The sequence below is a fragment of the Chaetura pelagica genome, unplaced genomic scaffold, assembly GCF_000747805.2.
Source record: "Chaetura pelagica isolate M959 unplaced genomic scaffold, ChaPel_1.0 scaffold139, whole genome shotgun sequence".
Lineage (NCBI taxonomy): Eukaryota > Metazoa > Chordata > Aves > Apodiformes > Apodidae > Chaetura > Chaetura pelagica.
Window position 1 is genome coordinate 8504631 of NW_009970717.1, and position 11461 is coordinate 8516091.

General features: G+C 57.7%; 1 protein-coding gene across 1 annotated transcript in view; it reads right to left on the reverse strand.

The window, feature by feature from the left end:
* Window positions 1-1487: 1487 nt before the first annotated feature.
* The window catches only part of LOC104396376 (dual specificity protein phosphatase 22-A-like), a 12448-nt gene continuing 2474 nt past the window's right edge, over window positions 1488-11461 (reverse strand). Inside the window, exons 4-7 of the mRNA XM_010006214.1 lie at window positions 8904-8988; window positions 6636-6710; window positions 6062-6231; window positions 1488-1684 (exon numbers count right to left, since the gene is read on the reverse strand). Of these exons, the coding sequence (XP_010004516.1) occupies window positions 1488-1684; window positions 6062-6231; window positions 6636-6710; window positions 8904-8988 (527 nt within the window). The remainder of the gene's footprint in view (window positions 1685-6061; window positions 6232-6635; window positions 6711-8903; window positions 8989-11461) is intronic.

The following is an 11461-nucleotide window of genomic DNA, read 5'->3' on the forward strand; positions in this document are numbered from 1 at the left end:
GTTCCATTTTTCTGCTTCCTGAAATGATAAGGGAGGCATTACAGCCAATATCTCCCCCAGTCTGCTCAGCTTCCCTTCAGTCCACCTCCAGCAGCAGCATTTATGGGCCTCCATCTCCTTCATTCCTTGGGATGCTTTCCCTGCTTTTCCCATGCTGAGGGCACAAACCACAGCATTCCTCCATGTGGAATAACAGCCCAAGGGACCTTTTCCTCACCCTAAACACAGGGAAAATTCCCAAGAATTATTTTTTTTCCCCAGAATCCTAAACATTGAGTCCAGGAACATGGCAAATCCAGAGCAGCCACACTTATGGTTTTAATCACCCTCCTCTTTATTAGGAGTTGGGCAAGTTACCCCCAGCCCTGTCACACTTGGAGTACCCAGAAATTTTCATTAAGGGAATTCCTAGAAATAATCTAAGGGTCTTTTTTTTTTCTCCCTTTCCCAGCAGGGATTGCAGAAAAGATCTTTTTCAGAAGGCAGGCAAGGGATTTATAGACAACAGTGGGAGAGTTGAAGGTTTCAATGTAGAAGGGCTGAGCCAACGGGTTGGGATGGATTGTAGGATCCCTTGTAGGATGGATGTGGGGAGTCCTGGCAAGGGAAACCCACACTTTGGGAACACACTGTGTGAGTTTGGGTGAAAAAAGGGACAGGGCCACAGTCTCTCAGTATTAAAAAGGCTGCTGGAGAGGGACAGTGTTAAACTGGTCTGCGGTCGACTGAGTCCAATGGAGCCAGTGGCTTCTTTTGCAACTGGGGACATCCAGATCAGGCAGGAGGGGAAACCCAAAACCACTCCAGCTCTGGGGATGGAGGCGGTGGGGATCTGCAGCCTCTGGCACCTCTGGATTTCCCCCCTCCCTGGGAGGGTGGCGAAGCAAAAATGCCAGACAGACATCTGCCAAGGACAGGCTGGGCCAGGGAAGTCCAAACATGGCAAGAGGGATCTGCAACCCCATGAACAGCTCAGCCTCCAGCCCCTCTCCCCATCCCACGGGGTGACAGCCGGGCTTGGCAAGACACCTGCACCCCAGAAGCCATCCCTGTCTCCTTGGAGCAGCCTCCAGGTTCCAAGGTGGCCTCTCCCCATCTCATCCCACCCTGGCTTTCCAAGGTCTGGGTTGGCATCCCCGTGCCCAGCCAGAGGAGCACCCGGATACTGTGCTGGTTCAGGGAAGGAGGGCAGGACTTCCTGCTGGCCTGGGAGATGGAAAAGTGGCTGTGATCCACCAGGGAACGAGGGAACAGGACAGAGCAAGACACTGTCAGCAATTAGCTGGTTTGCCTGGAGGTACACACTGAGCCAGCAGCCAAGGGGAGGGTGTCCCAGTCGTGAGCCCTTGCTCCAACCCTGGAGGCCACGGCCGAGCCCGATGCTGGCTCCTTGCTGCCCTGGACACAACCCCACGGGCACTTGGCAAAGGGAACACAGAGTTTTCCAAGCCCTGGGGCCAAGGTCTGCCTTCCAGCAGCCCAGCTGCTTATCTGTTCATCCATCTGCTTCTGCCCTGGCCACCTGCACGGTGGGGGAGCGGGGAGGTGGGAGCTGGGGAGCAGAGCCAGGAGCCATCCCTGCTCCCCAGCTGCTGCTCCTTCTGCTGGGCCAGCAAGCACTGCAGCTCCTCCTGGTCCTTGAAGGGGTTCCTGCCGTAGTCCCGGCGGATCCAGGAGCGGTACTGCCAGGATAAAAGAGGTTGTCAAGGTCACGGGGGGCTGAGACACCCCCCGATTGAGAGCAGGGGCTTGAGGCAGCTCTGGTGGGAAGCAGCAAGGGCAATGCCTGCAGCATCCTGGCCACAGCCCAAGGCATCCCCAGACATGGCCAGCACCAAGGTCCTGGTTCCACAGGAGCTCACACACCGTGGTTGGCTCCCCCCAGGTGAGCACTTCCCACACCCCAGCCTGGCACGGACAGACCTGGAGAGCAGCACCCCCAGCATCTCCCACAGGCTGCAGCCAGGACAGTGGCTCTGCTCTTCATTGCCAAGAAGCTGTCGTTGTTCCCTGTGTGCCTCCCATTCCCATCAGGAAAGCTTCCCCACGCTTCCTCCCTGCCATGGGGACGGGCTGGAATTGCTTCCACAAGCTGCACAGCTGCCTCAGCTCCGGCAGGTCCGGGCAGGTTTGTTTGCAGAGCATCTTGCTCACCGTGGGCAGTTTGAGGGGTGATTCTCATCCCCCACGGCATCCCAGGTATCTGTCCGTGGCCAGGAGCCAGCTGGCAGCAGGCTGAGGTCTGGAGGTGGCTGAGAAGTGAGAGACAGTTTGTGGAAATGCTTCCCACTCCTGCTGGGATGAGACACGACCACACGGCTCCAGGCTGGAGAACCCAGAAGTGTGGGCAGGAACAGGCAGCTCTACTGGGAGCTGGGAACTGGCTGCTCCAGCAAGCAGGGCTTACTGGGATCAGTGGTAGGAGCATGCCCAGCAGTGCCAAGCACCATAGGAAAAGGATGGAGGACACAGGGTTAGAAAAGTGGGTATGAAGGGCCAAGAGAGGGACTGAGCATCAGAGCCCTGGCACTGGGATGCAGCCCAGGGAAGCAGAGGGAGAGCGCTGGACTCAGGACAGTTGGGTTAATGGTTGCACTCTATGATCTTAAAGGTCTTTTCCAACCAGAAGGGTTCTGTGAGAGGGCAGGCAGCCCCCAACCTGCCCAGCCTTGGCACCCCCAATGTCCCCACAGTGTCCCCAGCTTCCCGGGGAGCCGTGGGAACACCCCACAGCCAAGGTGCAGGACAGTGGGACAGGTGGCTCAGCCCTGTCCTGCCAGGGCCACCACAGGCACAAGGACCATGAGCTGCAAGAAGATAAAGACTGAGGCTGACCCTAAAGACATCCCCTTCTCCTGCAGCCAAGGAGAGTCAGCTCAGAGGGGATTTCCACTGGGAATGCCTGGATTTCCTAAATCCACTCCACTGGACAGGAGGACTTGGCACAGCTGCTGCAGGCTCCCTGCCTGCCCTTCTTTGGGATGGACCTTGAGAGCCAGGCCTGATTTCCCAGCTCCAGAACAACCCCTGGGAAGGGAGTCCCAAAGGATTTGGTACAGGATTTGGAATAAGATTCATGGCAAGTATCCATGGCAGCTGCTCATGGGGAGAACACCCCTCCTGTGCAAACCATCCCATGGGCAGAGCAGCCTGGCCACAGAGGCTCAGCATCCACTAATGTTCAGCACCCACCAGGGTTCAGCACCCACTGCCCAGCCTCAGAGCTGGCTCCCCCCACCCAGGGAGGGATGGCAGGAGCTGGTGGGGGCAGGGGGAAGCCCCCTGCTGCTGCTGCCAGGCGTTTCCTTCTCAAACCAGAGCAAGAAGTGGTTACAGCCCGTTTCCTCCAGCCCTGACCACTAACCCAGTGCCCTCCTCCTCTCTCCCCACGCCAGGAGCACCAGTCCCAGCTGGGATGGCACTGGAGGGGGGGTGAAAGGCAGCCTGGCCAGGGTGTGCCAGCACCACAGGGGGACCTTGAGGCAGGGGGTAAACGAGTCCATCACCCAAATGCCCATCTGTGCCTTCTCTCACATCCACGCTCTGTTCTCTGCTGCTGACTTACTTCCTTTTCTAACCTTACCCATCATCCTGCTGCTGCTCTTGGTCCTTTCCTTCCTTCTTTATCCATCCAGCCCTGATGAGCACCATTTGCCAGCTCGAAACCACAGCTGCACGCTCGAGGGGTGCTTCCTGCAGCTGGCTGCCCTGTCCCAGGGAACATCTTCCCCATTTCTACTTCCCGGGGTCCTGTCTGAGGTCCCTGCTTTGGATCAAGGAAACCAAGGCACCAAAGGATGCTTGGCTGCAGCCCTGGGGAGGAGGACAGAAGGAGGTCCCCAGGAGGACTGGCTGGTTCCTGGCAGGTTTTGGACAACCCTACATGAGGCTTTTCCTCCTGAGCACCCCCAGCGCCCTGCTGGGATGGCAGCTGGGCTAAATGGGGGAACTAAACCTCTTTTCTACCCTCAGCAAAAGCCGAAGCTCAGGTCACAACACCCTTGCTCCTGCCTCTCACCTACTGCACGGAAAACCACCCCAAAGCCACCAAGGGGAAGCAGGTGTGACCTCCCACGGCTGAGGTAAGCAAACTGCAGCTGCTTGGCAGGGTGAAAGGCACAGGACCCAGGTGCCAGCAGGTCCCCTGGGCCACTGGCCATGCAGGCTCATGCCTCCAGCACCCACCAGACCCCCAGCCATCCACCTCAGCTGACCTGCCTGCTAATCCCTTCCTCTCACAGAGGGGGAGGGAGCAGGGAACAAGTGGTCAGCTTGGAGCATCCACCCTGGCTCTTCCCCTTCTCCAAATGCAGCTGTGGGTGAGTAATGCCAGAACATTCCCAGCTCCAGCACCCAACCTCTGCCCCTGGGGCCGAGCTCACAGCAATCCACCCACCAGGGTCATCCACAGCTTCCCTCCTCCCCCAGCACAGTGATGGTGAGGAATGTTTCAAGTAAAAAGAGGCTCTTGCTAAAACCCCACAGCTCCCCAGAAGAAAAATAAATGACAACACATCTAAGTGTCTCCACCCTTGGATCTGCCTTTGGGATGTTCAGGGATGCTCAGGGAAACGCTTGCAAAGGCCCAGGCAAAAATTTGAGGTGATGGTAAAAGCAGCACCAGAGGGAAAGGGAGGAAAGTCCAGCATTTGCTGAGCCCAGCTGGGATGTTGGGGAGCAGGAGGAATAGTTTGGATGGAGGGGGGGTTGGATCACAGCAAACCCTGCCTGGCTGCCAGTGCTGGGACGTGGCCAGAGCGTGGGAAGGGCTGGGGGGAGCTGCCCTGGCCAGGGGAAGCCCCACAGGGAATCTCCAGCACCACGGGTGTTTTGTAATCCCTCAGGCCATTTTCCACCCCCATCCGTGGGTTGGTTTTGGGTTGGTGGTTCTTTTTTTTTGCCAAGGGGGTGGTAACGGGGCATCTCCTCATGTGACAGCAAACTGGGCAGAGGGGAAGGGGCTGACACTGGGGCCCGTGTCACATGCTGTCCCTGCCTCTCTTCTGGGAGGAGAGAAATCCCCTGGAAGTGCTTGGTGGGGCTGGAGGGACCCAGGGGTCTCCGCTGACATTTTGCCACGGGGCCCTTGCAAGATGCCTGGGGCAGAGGGAGGGGCTTCACCTCCAGGGCTGGGACCAGGTTTTTGGGGTGTCGTGGGCTGTGAGATGCCTTGTACACATCGAGTTGTGGGTTCCTTGTGTCCTGCAGGGGTCCACCCATGGCCCGTGTGCCCTCACAGGGCAGTTTTGGACACTGGTCCTTTTCTGCAGAGCCCAGGGCTGGGCAGAGAAGCAGGGTCTGGCGTGGGAGGCTGGAGCAGGGCAGGAGCAGTGCCCTTAGAGGCATTTCCCTTTGCTTTCCAAGGCTTTCCAGGCCAAAAGTGCAGCTCTGACCCCCTGCAACTGGTGCTCTCCTGAGAAAACATGCCCCTGTCCCTCCCAGCTGCTGGCACCCAGCTCAGCTTAGCTTCAACATCCCTCCCTTGAACCTGCCCGCCAGGCTCCTGCCCTTCCAAAACTTCTGCTCCACATCATTTTGAGAAGGGGAGAGGAGAATTTCTCCATCACCACTTGCTCCTCTCCATCGCCTGCCTCTCTAGAAGTTGCTGTCAGGGGAAGCCCGGCCAGTTCCGAGAACGCCCAGACATCCCGCAGCCGCTCACAAGAGCCTTCCTCCCCCTTCCCGCATTCCCGGGAACCGGCCCAACCCCTTTCCCGAGGCTCCCGGGTGACCTGATGCTGGCCAATCCCTCCCGCTGTGTCCTGACCGAACTCTCCAGAAAAGCACTGGGGTTTGGAGGAGCTTCTCTCAAGTGCCCTCCCGACGCATCTCGGCGCGTCTCGGTTGGTTCTCTTTCCTTCTTCGTGTTTGGTTGTTGGTTTCGTGGGGTTTTTGGCGTGCAAACCCCAAAATCCCCAGGTAAGAAATAGCCCTGGCAAAGCTGCATGCAAAATAAAAAGTCCTGCCCACTCACAAACTCTGCAGCCACCTGTAGAAGGGGAGGTGGGCGCGGGACCTACCTCCTGCAGCAGGGGCGCCTCGTACTCCTGCAGCTCCCCCTCCTGCAGCAGGGTCGCCTCGTACTCCTGCAGCTGCTGCTGGAAGCCACAGTTGGGGCTGGCGTAGGACCTGGAGGCCCTGGTGGCAGCCAGGCAGCTCTCCCAGCCCAGCTCAGTCACTGTCATGAGGTATGCCACCAGGATGGTGGTGCTGCGGGACACCCCAGCCAGGCTGGCCCGGGCCAAGGGAGCAGAGTCAGGGAGAGGTTTTCCCACCGCGGAGCAAGGGATGCCCGTGGGATGCACCTTCCCGTGGGCACTCCCTCTAGCAGGGTTCCCTGGCCACGGGTTGGGGTAGGGAGCTACCTGGACAGGGTCCCACTGCTGGTGACTCCAGGCATGTGGTTTACCCCTGTCCCCCTTCTTTGGATGCTGAAGTTCCCAGTGCATGGACCACCCATCCCCAAGGGTCGTGGCAATAGAGACCTTCCCTCTCGCCCTCCCCTGCTTCTCTTCTCTTCTTCCTCCCTACCACAGGTGCCATTTGACATGAAGGACACTTTTTGGGGAGCCCATCCCCACCTCCCAAAGGACCAGTGCAAGCAAGGGACAGGAGGTGGTGACAGCAGCTCTCACCAATGGACCAGGCAGCCTCCCCCACCGAGCCGGCATTCGTGGATGAACTTGATGCACTCCTTAAAATGCTGCAGCCTGCAAGGAGAGAGGGAGGGAGGTGAGGAAGGGAGGGCTGCCCACCCCTGCAAGGCACCTGCCCAACCACCAGCAGCACTTGTGGGCTTCCCACCATCCTGCAGCCACCAGTGCAGGGTGGGAGCAGAGATCCTCCCACTGCCAGGTGAAGGCAGAGGGGTTGGTTTTCATCTACCAGGAAGGACATTATCTAGGATAGTTTCCAGGAGATTTCCTGTTGCCCAAGGCATCAGGATGGGAGCAGGGCAATGCCATCCCTCTTGAAGAGGGTGAGCACCTCCAGGAGCCCCACACCAAGCCCATCCCTGCTCACCCTCGCAGGTCCCACCAAACCCTGGGGGAGTTTTGAGGCAGAAAAACTGGTTCTGGGTAACTTGGGCTGTCCCTTCTCCAGTGCTGGACTTCCTCTGCCTCCACGTGACGGGGTGGGCGTTTGCCTCCACAGCCTTCCTGATTTCTCAGAAGCCAAGGCATGAGCTCCTGCAGAGTTATTCCCCCCGTGCCCCTCGCCAAGGGCTGGCTTCCAGCACAGCCTTCCCAGGAGACCTCCAGGGCTCAGAGTCAGCTTTCCTGAAGGCAAAATCCAAGCTAGCCCATCAAAGGAAATGCTCTTCATTCTGCCCTGGAAGAAGGATGAAGGGGATGCTGCTCTTCACCCTCCCCCAGAAGGAAAGGGCTCAGGAACCTCCTAAGAAACCAGCCAAGGACGTATTCAAAACTAGCCAGGGGTTCTGCATCCCAAGTAGAGGAGGAGAGGTGGGGGAGATTCTGAAGATGTTGGTCATACTCAAAATATTGAGCTTCTCAGCCCTGGAAGATGTCAGTCCATCACTCTTCATTGGATGTGCCTCATCCTTGACCACAGAGCATCACCCTTTGTGGTAGCCTTTCTCTGCCCAAAGCTCATCCCAGGGGGTTTCTCTTCATCTTATTGTCTCCACAGAGCAGAGAGCATCCCTCAGGGCCTGCACATGATGCCCACCCTGGTCCAAGCTCTCCAGATCCGTCCTCCTCTCCAGCCCCTTGGCTGGGACCAGCAGGGAAGCACCTTGCTTACAAGGGCACAATGCTTTTGCCTCCAGCTCCCTTGGCACACTTGCCAGCAGCCTCCAGCCTCTCCACGCTCACAGCATCACTTTCCCAACTCATCCCGGAGGGCAGGAATCCAGCAGCCACCCCATCCACCCTCACCCACCCGGGCAGGCAGAGGAAAGCTCTCCCTCTACCTTTCCAGCCTGAAAGTGAGAGAGGACTGAAGTAACACTGAGACCCACTGAGGTCCTGAGTCACAAGCATCTCCTCTGCAGGACACAAAGTTCACCAGGATTGTGAAATCCACGGCATAAACTGACAAGCAGAAAATAGCTCCTTCAAGGAGTCTTCCTTCCGGCAGCCGAGCTTATGCTCTGGGTTTTTTTCCTTTGTTCCCTCCCCCCTTTCAGCAGACATGCCACAAACAGAAAGGAAAAAAAACCCTTACAACCAAGGAACCCTGTTCTTGCTGAGGCAGGGCTTTCTTGTAAAGCTTCTCTTTCCTCTCAGCAGGAGCATGAGCCATCAGAATCCCACCCCGGGGCACAGCTGCTCCCAAGGATGCTGGAAACCCAACACCTCCACAAACACCACAAACAGTCTCTGCCTCAGGCTCCGAGTGTGGAGTTTCAATCCTTTTTAGGGTTTGATTGAAAAATCCCTCCGAGTTGCCCATCTCCTGGTGGTTTATGGATGACCAAAGTGACACCCCCCGGTGCCAGCAGCTCCTGTGCCCATGGACCCCACCACCATGTCCTGTGAAACCCTGGGCTCTGTCTCAGCAGCTTCATCTCCAGCATTTAGTTAAAAGACTAATGAATATCTGTGCTTTGTATGGGGAAAAAAACCCATTGGTTTTAGGATTTTGCTTCTCTTTGCAATTTGGGAAGACTGACACAAACCCTTGTCCTTCTAATGCTCCAATTCCCAACCCTGCCCAGTAGAATAATCCTGAAAATGGATGGAAAATTAAATTTACTGCCTGCAAACACAGCCAGCAGCAGATTTCAAGCCCAAGTTTGTCACCTGAGAAGGAACCACAGCTTCTGTCAAGCTCAGCAATGATAAAAAGTCCTCTCAGCAACCTTCATCCTGTGGAATCAGAGCTGTTATTGTCCCCCCACCACGGACACATGGTGCTGGGAGGCAAACAGGACTTACAGGTTTTGACTGGATGAATCCGAGGCTGAGATACAGAGGTAGGTCATGTCCTGCAAAGACACAAAGACAGTTGCAGTAATCAGATACCTCTGAAAAAAACACAAAATCCCCCGTTTTTCTCTTCTCCCTCTCCCTTGGGGTTAAGGAGAAAGCCAAAATCCACTCTTGGGTGCCATCACCCTGCTCCCCACAGGCAGGGAGAAACTTGACAGGTCAAATCCATCCCACCCTGGACTATTTCCCCTTTCTTGCAGGTTCCCCCAGGCTATAAAGAACCTCTATGACACCCAGGAGCCCCCCAAAACTGAGGACCTCTTTCCTGGGGCGCTGCCTGACAAGCCCCATCAGGAAGATGTGTGTGAACATGCACTGATGAAGTCACCCTCATCAATGACTTATTTCCTTCCAGCCCTTTTAATACACAATAAATCATCCTGCCACACGTTGGCGTCGGGCAGATTTCTTGCCTGGCTTCCTCGTCCCTCCCTGTTCTGAGCTAAAATTAGATCCTTTTCATCTGAGTTTCTTTATAATTAACTTATTTTTAGTGAGCTGGGTGGAATTCCTGCCGGCCAGAGCTGAAATGGCTGAGCAGCAGGGATTGCCCTGGTTTCTCCATCAGCTCTCTGTGGCATCTTGGCCAAAAGGACCCCCCCCTGGGCTGCTGCAGCCCCATCCCCATGGGCCACTCTTGCTTTCCTCCAGCCCAGGGTAAACTGGGAGGCTGCAAAAAGCAGATTATTTGAAGGAGGAAAAGGGCAAAGAGGATGGACATGGGGATATTCCCGCTCTGGAAAGGCCCGTATTGCAAGGACAAGCACAGGTGGGTTTCCCCATGCATCACCTTTCCATCCCATCTATCCTCTCCAGTCCTGTAGGATGGTGGAGAAGGTGCTGCAAGGATGTGCCACGTGCTGGCTGCCCGTGGCGTGCCAGGCAGCTGCTCCCTGCCTGGAGAAGCAGCTGGAGAGGCCAGGGATAGGGGGGGAAACAGCCAGTGGGTTCCTCATCCACACCCCCAGCCAAACCACAGCTCCCTGGCACGCAGGGGGGGATGGGTGCAGGCAGGACACCCTGCAGCAGGAGGGGACACGGGGACCACTCACACCAGTGGGTTTTGCAGGATGAGCCATGAGGGGCTAAAGCTTCCCAAAACCTGGCTGCACCACGCCATGCCTGGGGCCAGCCCGGCCTTCCTGAGGGATGGGAGAGCCACCAGGATGGGAGAGCCACCAGGATGGCCAAGCCACCAGGACAGCAAAGCCACCAGGACGGCCAAGCCCCTGACCAGCACCCCAATGAACTGCAGCTCCCCCTTCCCGCGGGGCAGGGGACCCCCCAGCCCTGCCCGGGGAGCTGAGCCCTGCATGGGAAGGGCGCTGGGGTTTGCGGTCCCCGAGCCGGGGCTGTGATTGACACGTTGCTCAACCCACCGTGCCTTTCAGCTTCCCTTTTCCTGCCCGCCCGCTGCCCCGCTCCGCTCCCTGCCCGCCCGGCCGTGCCCCCAGCCCCCCCCCAGCCCCACCAGCCCCTTCTGGGGCTGCCTGGACGTGGTGGTCCCGAAGGACAAAGGGTCCAAGCAGATCCCTTCACCTCCTGCAGCATCCCTGAGTGTGGGAGCTGGCACGTCAGGATGAGAAGAGCAGCATGGCCCGAGCATGGAGTCCCAGGCTGCTTTGGATTGAAAAGGACCTAAAGATCATCTATTCCCAACCCCCCTGCATGGGCAGGGACACCTCCCACCAGCCCAGGCTGCTCCAAGCCCCATCCAACCTGCCCTTCAACACTGCCAGGGATGGGGCAGCCACAGCTTCCCTGGGCAACCTGGGCCAGGCTCTCACCACCCTCACAGCAAAGAATTTCTTCCTCTTATTTCAGTCTCTCCTCTTGCAGCTTGAAAGAGCATTTCCTCTTGTCCTATCATTCCCTATCCTTGTAAAAAGCCCCTCCCCAGCTTTCCTGGAGCCCCTTCAGGCACTGGAAAGTGCTCTCAGGTCTCCCCTCTCTTCTCCAGGCTGAACACCCCAACTCTCCCAGCCACTCCTCACAGCAGAGCTGCTCCAGCCCTTGGAATATCTCTGTGGCCTCCTCTGAACTCACTCCAACAGCTCCATGTCCTCCTTGTGCCCAACCCTTAACCCAGCACTACCAAGTCCACCACCTCTGCATGTCTTTTCAATACCTCCAGGGACGCTGGTGACCTGCTCCAGTGCCTGCCAAGCCTTGGGGGGGGGGAACAAATTGTCCCTAAAATCCAACCTCAGCCTCCCCTGGTGCAACTTGAGGCCGTTCCCTCTTGTTCTACCACTTGTGACTTGGGAGAAGGGACCGACCCCCTCTTGCTGCAGGGACCCCCGGGCAGGATCCTGGCCAGCCCCTCTGCCATCACCGGGCAACCCCCTCGTGCCTCAGTTTCCCCACCCACAGCTGGAGGGATCCGAGGGGTTGGGGTGGGGCGGGGCAGGCAAAGCCGGGACCCCTGTCCTGGAGGAAGGGGACGAGGCTGCGGGTCCCGCCGTGTCCCTCCCGGCGGTGCCGGTGCCGGTGCCGGTCGCTCC